This window comes from Clinocottus analis, unplaced genomic scaffold, assembly GCF_023055335.1.
Source record: "Clinocottus analis isolate CAN_PGR_092001 unplaced genomic scaffold, fCliAna1.0.p SCAF_10, whole genome shotgun sequence".
Lineage (NCBI taxonomy): Eukaryota > Metazoa > Chordata > Actinopteri > Perciformes > Cottidae > Clinocottus > Clinocottus analis.
This window is the reverse complement of record NW_027175821.1, coordinates 898,727-911,632: the sequence shown is the minus strand read 5'-3', so window position 1 is coordinate 911,632 and position 12,906 is coordinate 898,727. Positions and strand designations below refer to the sequence as shown.

The following is a 12,906-nucleotide window of genomic DNA, read 5'->3' as shown; positions in this document are numbered from 1 at the left end:
TCCAGTACATCGAGCTGGTGTACAGGGGACTCACGGACAAACCGGGCCGGGTTCTGATGCTGCCGCCGGCCGTCCTCAAACCCCAGCAGCTCTGGACGGGGAAGCAGGTCAGTGAGCTTGTGATGTGGTCGGTGACAGCGTGCACGAGTGTAATGTTTGCGCGATTGCGTCATTAACTCGTTGGTTGTCGTAGGTGGTGTCGACGCTCCTGCTCAACGTAATCCCCCAGAAGGCTGTGCCGCTCAACCTGACGGGCAAATCCAAAATCCCCAGCAAGGCGTGGATCCAAGTCCCACCGCGAGCTGCTCCGGGATACAGTCCTGACAGCATGTGTGACTCACAGGTACACACACACACACTCACAAAAAACACACACACATGTACCAAACCTAGGCTGTATATAAAGACTTCCTGAGTCGGGCATCGAGCCGGGGCTGGTCCTGCTACTTTTGGTGGTTGTCGGGGAGCTAGCAGGGAGCTAGCAAAGAGTTAGCAGCAGTGAGAGAGAGGCAGAGGCAGTAGCAGCGCTAGCGGAGAGGCGGCGGCAGCGCTAGCGGAGAGGCGGCGGCAGCGCTAGCGGAGAGGCGGCGGCAGCAGCAGCGCCAGCAGAGAGGCAGCAGCAGCAGCGCCAGCAGAGAGGCAGCAGCAGCAGCGCTAGCAGAGAGGCAGCAGCAGCAGCGCCAGCAGAGAGGCGGCGGCAGCGCTAGCGGGCAAATATGCAATACGTTTTAAATGAATGAACTCGTCGTTCTCCGTCTGTCAGGTGGTGATCCGTCAGGGCGAGCTGCTGGTGGGCGTCCTGGACAAGGCGCACTACGGCTCCTCGGCCTACGGTCTGGTCCACTGCTGCTACGAGCTGTACGGAGGCCAGACCAGCGGCAAGCTGCTCAGCTGCCTGGCTCGGCTCTTCACCGCCTACCTGCAGCTGTACAGAGGCTTCACGCTGGGTAACGACCACAAACACGCCAAGCCCGCGTGACAGTTCATTCAGAGTTTGCGTATGACTATACTGAAGGCAGAAGAAGAATATTATGACGAACCACTTCTTTTGTTTGTCTTGTGTCCAGGTGTTGAAGACATCCTGGTGAAACCAGCCGCCAACAAGCGGAGGAAAAAAATCATTCAAGAATCGCTGCAGATTGGCACCAAAGTGAGTGAAAGCATCGGATTTGTCCTTTTAAAATGAACTAAAAAAATCATCTATCCGGATGTTGTGATACACTATTACATTGTCTAAATTCATAATAACAAGCACAGGACTCAATGTTTCTTGGGAAATCAAATTAATGTGTAAAATACTCTTTTAATACTTCTGAGTATTTCTGAAAATAACAGAAAACATGCTCTAGTCTCGTGATACATGGTGTGGATGTACGCTGTTTTAGTGTTGTTCAAACCAATGAACATATGGAAGACATAACAGACACTTAATCCACACAACACATGTATTTAGACACACAAATAAACACAGCCGTGTCAAATTCAGTGCTTCCCCCTCAGTGGATGCCACTGGCCAAAATGGCTGCCACAGTGAAGGTGTAGTTCATGGGCCCCACGGCGCTCCATCATGGCCGCTGGGGATAAATATGTACTACACACAAACACACACAGTACAATTGTATGTCTGATATATTGTATGTATGTCTACATATTGTGTCTTTGAATACAACTATACACTTGCAATAACTGATGTTTTTGTCCACTTGGGGGCAGCAGACACAACTGTGTCTGTCTGCTGCTAAGCCTGTAGTCTTCTTCTTTTTCTTCTTCTTCTTCTATGTACTGTTCTCATCATTTAACTTTTCCATCTCCAAGGCCCTCCAAGCCGCCTTCAACCTTCCCGCCACAGTGGATAAAGGCGAGGCTCAGAGCCGCTGGCAGGACGCTCACCTCGACCCGGACCAGAAAGACTTCAGCATGGCCGACCACAAGTTCAAGGAAGTGGCCAACCAAGTGAACAACGACATCAACAAGGTAAACCGGCCGGTGCTATTCAGACCGCCAAGCATCACTACTTCCACTCCCAGGGTAAACCTGGACACGTCATGGAGTTTTAAAATGGTTATTTCCGGGCCTGCACTTGTTCACATGTGACGGCCCGCATTTCCCATCATGCAGTGCTGGACTAAGCATTGTTTTTTTTTTTTGTTCTGTTTTTTTTTCTTCACTGGTGCAAGTCTAATATGTTTTGTTCATGTTACTTATTCTGCACAATATTTTTCCCACTTCAACAGATTATACATTCTCATGCAAAAAATGTCAAGTATAATGGGGTTTGGGGGCACTGCCACATTTTTGTTCTCTTTTCTGTTGTTGTCCTGTCTTTAAACACATAATCAGTAAATATGTTCAACATAGATTTTGCAACAATTCCATGTCGGATGAAGTATTTTTCTGCACAAAGTGTGTAATCATGCATTTCGTTAGACATCAATTTATATGTTTGCTCCGTCTGCGTCTGTAGGTGTGCATGCCCGTCGGACTCCACACGTCTTTTCCAGACAACAACCTCCAACTGATGGTCCAATCAGGAGCCAAGGGCTCAACTGTAAACACCATGCAGGTATCGCCCCCACACTTCAATAATACCTGATGAACTGGAGGTCATTGACCTGAAATACACCCTAACGCTGGTTCTCTCTCTGTGTGTGTTCCAGATTTCATGTCTACTGGGCCAGATCGAGTTGGAGGGCCGGAGGCCTCCACTGATGCCTTCTGGGAAATCCTTGCCGTGCTTCCAGCCGTATGACCCCGCTCCGGGTGCCGGGGGCTTCATTTCCGGAAGGTTCCTCACGGGCATCAAACCACAGGTACACGAGTTCTCACGGTCATGGAAAACCTGGAAAAAGCATGGCATTTTAAAATGGTTATTCCCAGGCTTGGAAAAGTCCTTTTTTGGAGACAAAAAAGTGTAGTTAAAGTTGTGTAAATGTGTTATATTCTTGTGTTCTTGACGTTCATTCACGCCGAGTTTGAAATAATTAATATGCTAATTTGGTGATCCATTGGTCACAATGTGTATGAACCCTGCAACTGTCGATTCGATCTGTTGCCTCTCTGGCTGAGCTGCAGCTAGCTTCAGCTTCCATGTGACTTGTCTTTTCTCTCCCAGGAGTTTTTCTATCACTGCATGGCCGGCAGAGAGGGACTGGTCGACACAGCTGTGAAAACATCCAGATCAGGATACCTGCAGAGGTAACGTGAAACCTGGCTTTGCTGAAAACCGCTGATGCAGTCTGAAAAGTGTTTTGTGCAGAGGCCGTAAATTTCCAATTTGGAGTCTCTCTCAGGAGCTCGTCGAAACAGAGACGCCTTTTAGAATCAGAAAGAGCTGTAATGGAAAATTTTCTCAGTTGATCTGCTAAGGAGTTATGGAATCTCTGAATCAAAATTGTCTTTACTCCGTTTATTCTTGCAAGAAGGAAAAGTCTGCCACAGCCACCCAAAGCAGTCTGCGACACACAATTCAATGAAACAACAGTCCCAGCTCTCTTTTATACACGATGAGGTTCACACCTTCAGACCACGTGGAACAAAGGGAACACTGGGTACCCGCCCATCTTAGACCTTTCGTCTCTTGGTCCTTGATTACAAAGAAGTCACAATCTCCTTTGCCCTGAGACTTTCAACACCCCGTCAGTTCACGAATTGTTTACGACCCCCCCCCTCATTTGCATACATAGGAGACAGTCCTTTGACTGTCCCTTCACTTCCCCTCACACCGTCTGCTTCCAACGTCACAAAGAAACATTTAAATCAGTTTACCATTGCAATACTATATTTTCCCATTACAGAGCAAAGATAAGATCTTTATTGTCTTACTAGATACTTTACAATGCACACAAGAGACAGATGATAGAGTAATAAACAATATCAAAAACAGGAAATAAGAATACAATAGCAGTATGCAATATACAGACAGAATATAACAAGCATATAAAAAGTATTTGTGTATCTAAAATTACACCAGATGAACATAATTAAATAAATGTTCTGCTTCAACCCATGTTTGTGAGCCTTTTCTAAAAACATGTGAACTGCTGCCAATGGACGGTTTCCTAAAAGGACTTTTGAGGCCAACTCTAACTCTGAGTGAGGGGTACCCGTAACTCTGAGGAGTGAGGGGTACCCGTGACTCTGAGGAGTGAGGGGTACCCGTAACTCTGAGGAGTGAGGGGTACCCGTAACTCTGAGGAGTGAGGGGTACCCGTAACTCTGAGGAGTGAGGGGTACCCGTGACTCTGAGGAGTGAGGGATACCCGTAACTCTGAGGAGTGAGGGGTACCCGTGACTCTGAGGAGTGAGGGATACCCGTGACTCTGAGGAGTGAGGGGTACCCGTGACCCTGAGGAGTGAGGGGTACCCGTGACCCTGAGGAGTGAGGGGTGACTCTGAGGAGTGAGGGGTACCCGTGACCCTGAGGAGTGAGGGGTAACCGTGACTCTGAGGAGTGAGGGGTGACTCTGAGGAGTGAGGGGTACCCGTGACCCTGAGGAGTGAGGGGTACCCGTGACTCTGAGGAGTGAGGGGTACCCGTGACTCTGAGGAGTGAGGGGTACCCGTGACTCTGAGGAGTGTGATTTGATATCAGACGTGTGTTCATACCAGCTGAAACGCAGTCGTGTCAAATTCAGTGCTTCCTCCCTCAGTGGATGCCACTGGCCAAAATGGCTGCCACAGTGAAGGTGTAGTTCATGGGCCCCGCGGTGCTCCACCATGGCCGCTGGGGATAAATATGTACTACACACACACACATCACTGAACGGCACTGTTAATTCAGATGCCATACACAAATATGCTCCTCTCATCTCATTGACCCTGCCGCCCTTTTCTCTCTCTCTCTCTTTCTCTCTCTCTCTCTCTCTCTCTCTCCATCCTGTCTTCTGCAGATGTGTCATAAAGCATCTGGAGGGTCTGGTAGTGCAGTACGATCTGACGGTGAGGGACAGCGACGGGTCCGTGGTCCAGTTCTTGTACGGGGAAGATGGACTGGACATCCCCAAGACTCCGTTCCTGCAGCCAAAGCAGTTCTCTTTCATAGAGGACAACTACGAGGTAACGCAGACAGCGTTGTTGTTGTTGTTGTTGTTGTTAAGGACATGTCCTGAATGTCAACAAATGCAAATGGAATTTAGGCCATCAAGGAAACGATTCAAACAATGAAAGGCTTCTGATTCGCTCAGCTGTGACAATCAGGACCTGTTCTGAGGCTGAAAACACGGCCGTCCCATTTGAAAGTATGCAAAAGCAGCTATTGGCAGTTTCTGTGGTGTTTGTTTGTTTTTTTAAAAAAAGGACATTTAGTCACATTGGTGTTAATAGTTTCTTTGTCCTCAGTCAGATAGTCCAGCATCTGTAACTACGGGAAGATGTGTCGCTATTTAAATATATTTACATGCGTTTTGCATTTGAGACGCACACAATGAAACACTGCATTGAGTTTTTCAAAATGACTGTGGACACCTGCAGGTGGATATAGAAAGACATAACGGACACCTAATCCAAACAAAATATGTATTTTGACAACCACAAAAACGCAGTCGTGTCAAATTCAGTGCTTCCCCCTCAGTGGATGCCACTGGCCAAAATGGCTGCCACAGTGAAGGTGTAGTTCATGGGCCCCACGGCGCTCCACCATGGTCGCTGGGGATAAATATGTACTACACACACACACATACACATACACATACACATACACATACACATACACACACACACACACACACACACACACACACACACACACACACACACACACATATATGTTGAGTGGAGTCTCTTTGTCCATTAAGCATTAACCATCAGTCAAATGGCGGTATCTCTGCTGTTTGAATACGACACTGATTGACTAAACCCTCAACAATGGACACGTGTGTTTCCCTCCATTAGGTCATCAAGCGCGCCCAGGGCCTGGACGAGGTTTTGGCGCGCCTGGACCCTCACGCCGCCAACCAACACTTTGAGTCCATCCAGCGCTGGAGAGCGAAGAGAGAGGTGGCGAGCCCGCGGAGAGGTAGATAACAACGGTTTGGTCAGGCAGCAACGCCATCCTGTGTCTTTGCTGCACAGAGAGAGAGACGCTGGCTTCAGATAAAGATTGAAGTCGACCGACTAACTGTCGCTCAAAGAGACCTTTCACGATCTAACCGTGTTGTTCTCCATGTCTAAAACACAGTTTTGACAAACCCTTTCAGAGAAAATATCTTATGTGTGAAGAAGACCTTCAACAACCTAAAAGCTTGAGAAATGCAGGACGAAAACCTCCAAACCTTTGACTGGTGGTCTATAAATCAGAATAGGTCAATAAGACGGCTCTAAAGATGCCGCTTTGAGCTCTTCTGATTGAGCAGGAGGTCAATGATGTATTGCTCTGCTATATTTGGATGTTCTATGTGAATGTTTTGTAATATTTGTGTTTGTGATCTCCCCCTCAGGAGCGTTCTTGCTGTTTTCCCAAAAGAAGTTGGCCAAGCTGAAGCAATCGGCAGAACGAACAGCTCCAGATCAATACGGCAGGAATGTTGCCGAGTTGCAGGTCAATAACACGTAGAGAACGATCCTCATACAGACCGCTGAGCCTTTAAACCCTTTTGTCTCTCATTCATTTGTGTCATTTAAGGTTTACTGTATGCTTTGAATCCTCATTGTTAGTTTAAATACGACATTTTATCACTTTTTACTGTTCACACACACATTTCACACAATGTTTGCTCATGTCAATTTGGTTTAAAGTCATGTAAAGGTCCTGTAAATCCATTAACTGTGCTTCTGCCCCCCTCCCCCCTCCCTCCTCTCTGCAGCTCTTCGAGCGGTGGCGCTCTCTGGACGAGTCGGGCCGATTGAAATACGGCCGTAAGACCTCGCGCTGCCCCGAGCCGCCGCTGGGCGTGCTGAAGCCCGACGTCTGCTTCGGCTCGGTGTCGGAGACCTTCCACGGCATCACGGAAAAGTACCTCCAGGAGGCGGGCGGCCGGAGCCGAGGCGCCGTGGACACCCAGAGGTGACCGACCGACTAACTGGCTGGGCAGAAAAACAAACTGTGACAACACAATGAAGCCAAGAAATGTGACCCCTTCTCTCTCTCTCTCTCTCTCTCTCTCTCTCTCTCTCTCTCTCTCTCTCTCTCTCTCTCTCTCTCTCTCTCTCTCTCTCTCTCTCTCTCTCTCTCTCTCTCTCTCTCTCTCTCTCTCTCTCTCTCTCTCTCTCTCTCTCTCTCTCTCTCTCTCTCTCTCTCTCTCTCTCTCTCTCTCTCTCTCTCTCTCTCTCTGTGTCGTCAGCCTCCGGCGGCTGTTGCTCTACAAGTGGCAGCGCTCGCTGTGCGACCCGGGGGAAGCCGTGGGCCTGCTGGCCGCCCAGTCCATCGGGGAGCCGTCCACCCAGATGACCCTCAACACCTTCCACTTCGCCGGCAGAGGAGAGATGAACGTGACTTTAGGAATACCCCGGTAATCTCTCTCAATCTCTCTGTCTGTCTGTCTGGATGGATGGATGGATGGATGGATGGATGGTATAAGGACCTAAAAAAAGAACATATAAGGACAAAAAAAGAACATATAAGGACAAAAAAAGAAAATAATCACCCTGTCCTCTTCATCAACTCTCTCTCTCCTCTCCTCCCCCTCCCCTCCCCCTGCAGACTGAGGGAGATCCTCATGGTGGCCAGCTCCAACATCAAGACCCCCATGATGAGCGTCCCGGTGCTGAACACCAGGAAAGCCCTGAAGAGAGCCAACGCGCTGCGCAAGAGACTCACCAGAGTCTGTCTGGCCGAGGTGAGGCACCTGCCTCTGTCATCCCCTCATCCTCATGTCCCCTCCTCATCCTCCTTTCCCCTCCTCATCCTCCTTTCCCCTCCTCATCCTCTTTCCCCTCCTCATCCTCTTTTCCCCTCCTCATCCTCCTTCCCCCTCCTCATCCTCTTTTCCCCTCCTCATCCTCTTTTCCCCTCCTCATCGTCCTTTCCCCTCCTCATCCTCCTTCCCCGTCTCCTGCGTGGTTTTTTTGGCATCTTTCTTTATTTAGTTTTTGTTGCTTGTTCTTCTGATGCCAGTATTTGTTCTCTTTCGTTGTGATACTTATTGTGATCAGAGATGATCCTTCCCTCTGTGCTTCACTTGAGCTTCTGAGAGGTGTTGGGGGATTAAACACACGTACGTGTGTGTGTGTGTGTGTGTGTGTGTGTGTGTGTGTGTGTGTGTGTGTGTGTGTGTGTGTGTGTGTGTGTGTGTGTGCAGGTGCTGCAGAAGGTGGACGTGGTGGAAACTTTACGGATTGAAAAATTTGAAAAGCTGCGCTCGTTCAAAGTCAGCTTTCAGTTCCTTCCTCCAGAACGTTACAGTGAAGACAAGCTGCTGTCGCCCAAAGAGATCCTCCACTACATGGAAACTAGGTGTGTGTGTGTGTGTGTGTGTGTGTGTGTGTGTGTGTGTGTGTGTGTGTGTGTGTGTGTGTCAGTGTGTGTGTGTGTGTGTGTGTGTGTGTGTGTGTGTGTGTGTGTGTCAGGGTTCTCACGGTCATGTAAAAACCTGTCAGTCCTGTAACCGTGTTCTATTCATGTGTTCATGAGGTTCATTTAGTTATAAATAATGAATCTGCTTTATAAAGAAAGAGGCTCAACATATCAGCAGCATACATACAGGCATCTATATGAATGTTTATTCTTTTAATCAAACATTGTCTCTCATTCATTTGAGTCATTTAAGGTTTACTGTATGCTTTGAATCCTCATTGTCAGTTTAAATACTACATTTTATCACTTTTTACTGTTCACACACATTTCACACTGTTTGCTCATGGACATTTGATTTAAAGTTATGTAAATGTGGTTTTAAGTTCTGGAAATGTGGATTAAAGTCATGGAAATGTGGTTCCCATCATCCATGAAGGAACGACCTGACATGAACTTGTGTCGTCAGGTTTTTCCGCCTCCTCCTCGAAGGCATTAAGAAGCGCACGGCGAAGCTGGCGTCCATCGCTGTGGAAACCAGGAAGGCCTCCCCGAGGGACCGGGACCACAACGACGGCGAGGAGGCGGGCGACGCCGCCGGGGTCCGTTTTTATTTTAATTTCATCCGTGTCAGCGTTCCCTGTGGGACGTTTTAGTGTCTTCCTTCACTTGGGGAAAAAACAACACAAATTAACGTGAAAAAAAATCCCTTTTCCGTCGCGTGGACGCCGTCTTCAGGCGGACGACGGGCCGGACGAGGCGGAGCCAGAGGTCGTGGACGACACCGCCAACGAAGGAGACGCCGACGCTTCGGACGCCAAGCGCAAAGGCAGACAGGAGGAGGAGGTACGAGGACGGGAACGCCGCGGCGGTTGTAGCGCAAAGTTTTTAAGGAGTTTTATGGGTTTTTAAGGGGTTTGAAGGGTTATCCTTTTACGGATTTTCAATGGCTTTTAAGGGTTTTCTGCTCATCCATTTGTCTTCTAAGATCCCCGACAGGTGTGTGTGCAGCAGCCGCCGCCGTGTCGTGAGATCGTGTGAGAAACGACCCCAGAAAAATCTAACAGCTTCTCCAAAGTAAAACCTCAGTGGGATTTTCTCATTTATTATTTCATAATATAAATGTAGAGATTCTTCCTCTTGAACGACCCACAACGGGTTCGATTCCAAGAGGAGTCTGTCAGCAGGCGATGGCAGTTTGAAACCAGTTGAAACGTGTTTTACGAGTTCGTTACTGCAACCAACAAGCTACACATATTGTGAGGTGGTTACACACGGACGTGCGTGCGTGCGTGCGTGTGTGTGTGTGATTGTTTGTGGGGTAAAGATAACGAGTCATTCATAAACTGCTGCTTGAATTTCCTCTTTTCTGCAGTTTTATATCTTTCTTTCTTTTAAGTCCTCTTCACACAGGATGCCATGTGTGTTTTTTTTAATATGTGTTGGGCGAGTGTGTCGATGGAGTGCTTACTGAGTCCTGCAGCTACACATCCATTGCGGGAAGCAGACGTACAACGCAGCTTCTGGCTCCGATGAACAGCGTAGTTTTGTTCGGTTGTTTAAAGGAAACATGGCGGGCGCGTTGTGGGGCTCAGAGGTTCAACCCCTGACAACCTGTGTGCCTCCGCAGGTGGACTATGAGAGTGAGGAGGAGGACAGAATAGACGATGCCGAGGATAAAGAGGATCAGGTGGAGGACGAGGGGCCGGAGGAGGAGGCCCAGGACGAGGAGGAGAAAATGCCAGAGGCGTCCCAGTCGAAGTCCGGGAAGGTGAAGGAGAAGAGGAAGAAGAAGACAGCAAGGGGAGACGAGGAGGAGGAGCAGGATCTGATGAGGACCAACGCCGTCCTGGACTCCAACCCGGCCATCGAGCGATACCGCTACGATCCGCAGCACGAGCTCTGGTGTGAGGTGAGTGTACTGCCGGGAGTTCTGGGTAAATTTGTCGCTCTGATCGTAGCCCGGTTCAAACAGCCTTAGCTGCTGGTTTTTGGCGGTGTTACCTGAGTAAAACATAGTAATAAAATGTGGTTTAAAGTCATGGAAATTTGGTTAAAAGTCTTGGAAATCCATTGTTCACAATGTGTATGAACCCTGCACCAGAATGTAAGAATACTTTTTGTTTCAAGGAAATGTCGTGCATTTCAAAAATAGTGGGTCAAAAGTAAAAAATTGTCGTCATGCAGACCATTTTAAAAATGTGTTAATCGCTTAGCTTTGCATTACTCTACACATCACATTGAAATTGCACCTGATCAAAATGTGGCAAATGTTAAAAGTTGCAGAATGCGGCTTTTCAATTTTGTGTTGCTTTTGGCGGCCCCTGTGGACGAAAGCAGCAGTGTTTTCGAGTGCACAAAATTGTAGCAAAATGCCATTGTTATCAATGACACTTACCAGCGCTGCGTTGTCTGCAGGTCGAGCTGGTCCTGCCGGTGACCAAGGTGCACTTTGACCTGACCTCGGTGCTGTCGGCGTTGGCTCAGAACGCCGTCATCGTGGAGACCAAGGGCTTGACGCGCTGCCTGCTGGGTGAAACCACGACCAAGGCCGGCGAGAAGGAGACGGTCCTCAACGCAGAAGGCATCAACATGCAGGAACTGTTCAACCACAGTGATGTACGGAGACACAGATTACCCAGAGCAGGATGCAGCCGCCGCCGCGGCGCCTCATTTGATTGCGGATAGTAACTTCAGTTGGCCTTGTCGAAGTCTGCTTTGACTATTTAAAGACGGACTTCAGGGGCTAGTTGCTCAACAGTATTGTTGTGTATTTTATGATGAGGTTGCACTCATGTCTGGTTTGGTGATGATCGTAACCGTGAGACTTTATTTCCTCCTCCAGATCTTAGACATCAACCGACTTTACTCCAATGAAGTCCACGCCATGGCGAAGACCTACGGGATTGAGGTGGCTCTGAAGGTCATCGAGAAGGAGATCAAAGATGTGTTTGCTGTCTACGGTACACACACACACACACACACACACACACACACACACACACACACACACACACACACACACACACACAGTGGCAATCCTCAGAGACCAGACCCACACGGCTGTTAGATCCACTCATTTGTGTTTCTCCGTCCAGGTATCGAGGTGGACCCCAGACATCTGTCGCTGGTGGCGGACTACATGTGTTTCGAAGGCGTGTATAAGCCTCTGAACCGGCACGCCATCCGGTCCAACGCCTCCCCTCTGCAGCAGATGACCTTCGAGACCAGCTACAAGTTCCTCAAGCAGGCGACCATGCAGGGTGAGGAGGCCGTTATGCCAAGAAAAAGAAAGAAAGTCATATCTATCTACACATTTCGTGGCAGAGGGTGAAAAGTGAATTGCTACTAATAATACGGAACTTTAGAAATATATATTTTTTTTTAAGATTTAAAAGTTACAGGAAGAAGTAAGTTGCAGGATTAGTCATTTGTGGCGTCCCTAAGGTTCCTTCGCAGCCGTCGTGGTTTCCTGTCAGAAAAGTCTCATCTACTTTAACCAGAAATACCGCTGCTGCCCTTATCTTTGTCTTTTTTTTTCGGGTTGTTCATGGTGTTTTTTTCCCCCTCTTCCTCCTCTCTCAGGGTCATTTGATCAGCTGGTGTCCCCGTCAGCTTGCATTGTGGTGGGGAAAGTAGTCAAAGGTGGAACGGGACTGTTCGACTTGAAGCAACCTCTGCAGTAGGAGAGGAGCCAGGAATCCAGTTGAAGCCGGTTGTGGACTGATATTTTTTTCTGTATAATATGCAAAAACTGTATGTATATCAATGCATGCATGTATGCAAGCATGCATACTTGTATGTATATATGTATGTATGTATGTATGACATGTATGTATGTATGTATGTATGTATGCATGCATACATGCATGTATGCATCATTTACATTTGTAACCCTCAAATATTGTTTTATAAATAATTCCTTTTGAAAACCAAAAATGAGTTGACCATTCTTGCATCCATTTTTAGCGTTGAACTCCTACAATAGAAATACATCTACTTTCTTTTAATCCCTTTTTTTTTTTTTTTTTTAGCTTTTTGTACAAAAAACTTCATATTTACACTTGTGTATTGATAACAAGTTTTAAAATAGTGCCGCAGGTATTTTACCTCACTCCATGCTCGTAATAGTGAGATTGTGGGGTGAGGCAATAACTTGTGTTATAGCTATTTTTCATGGTTTGTTTTATTGATCCCAGAGCGTTCAGTTCTGCTGACACAGAAGGCCCAAGACACCCTCGTTCTTGTAAAAAATATATAAGGTGATTACATTTTATCTCAGTTCTCACTTAATGTGGTGGATGTGACGTGTCTCCCCGTGCCAAATGTTCTTTAATATTTGATGTTTTGATTTTTATTATTTTAAAATCTTTGAGAATTAATAAATGTAAAACAACGTGTCTAGAAAACTAAGTCACTGAGCAATCGCTGTAAACTATAAAATAATGCATAGCTTCACA

The 12,906-nt window shown here is 47.5% G+C and overlaps 1 protein-coding gene and 3 non-coding genes across 4 annotated transcripts in view; all 4 read left to right on the top strand.

Annotated features, from left to right (window-relative positions):
* Positions 1-12,337, top strand: part of polr1a (RNA polymerase I subunit A) — a 20,783-nt gene extending 8,446 nt beyond the window's left edge. Inside the window, exons 17-38 of the mRNA XM_068593131.1 lie at positions 1-107; positions 194-343; positions 764-947; positions 1,068-1,150; positions 1,816-1,974; positions 2,465-2,563; positions 2,658-2,810; positions 3,113-3,195; positions 4,890-5,055; positions 5,890-6,013; positions 6,435-6,535; positions 6,801-7,000; positions 7,278-7,445; positions 7,637-7,772; positions 8,235-8,389; positions 8,916-9,048; positions 9,185-9,292; positions 10,077-10,358; positions 10,865-11,065; positions 11,292-11,409; positions 11,545-11,709; positions 12,032-12,337. The exon at positions 1-107 is cut by the window's left edge and continues 85 nt beyond it. Of these exons, the coding sequence (XP_068449232.1) occupies positions 1-107; positions 194-343; positions 764-947; positions 1,068-1,150; positions 1,816-1,974; positions 2,465-2,563; positions 2,658-2,810; positions 3,113-3,195; positions 4,890-5,055; positions 5,890-6,013; positions 6,435-6,535; positions 6,801-7,000; positions 7,278-7,445; positions 7,637-7,772; positions 8,235-8,389; positions 8,916-9,048; positions 9,185-9,292; positions 10,077-10,358; positions 10,865-11,065; positions 11,292-11,409; positions 11,545-11,709; positions 12,032-12,132 (3,176 nt within the window). The 3' untranslated portion in view covers positions 12,133-12,337. The remainder of the gene's footprint in view (positions 108-193; positions 344-763; positions 948-1,067; positions 1,151-1,815; positions 1,975-2,464; positions 2,564-2,657; positions 2,811-3,112; positions 3,196-4,889; positions 5,056-5,889; positions 6,014-6,434; positions 6,536-6,800; positions 7,001-7,277; positions 7,446-7,636; positions 7,773-8,234; positions 8,390-8,915; positions 9,049-9,184; positions 9,293-10,076; positions 10,359-10,864; positions 11,066-11,291; positions 11,410-11,544; positions 11,710-12,031) is intronic.
* On the top strand, positions 1,467-1,603 carry LOC137798941 (small nucleolar RNA SNORA5). Its single transcript, XR_011079405.1, has one exon. It is a non-coding gene; the product is annotated as a small nucleolar RNA SNORA5 (small nucleolar RNA).
* Positions 4,615-4,752, top strand: LOC137798927 (small nucleolar RNA SNORA5). Its single transcript, XR_011079403.1, has one exon. It is a non-coding gene; the product is annotated as a small nucleolar RNA SNORA5 (small nucleolar RNA).
* LOC137798919 (small nucleolar RNA SNORA5) lies at positions 5,536-5,672 on the top strand. Its single transcript, XR_011079402.1, has one exon. It is a non-coding gene; the product is annotated as a small nucleolar RNA SNORA5 (small nucleolar RNA).
* Positions 12,338-12,906: the final 569 nt, after the last annotated feature.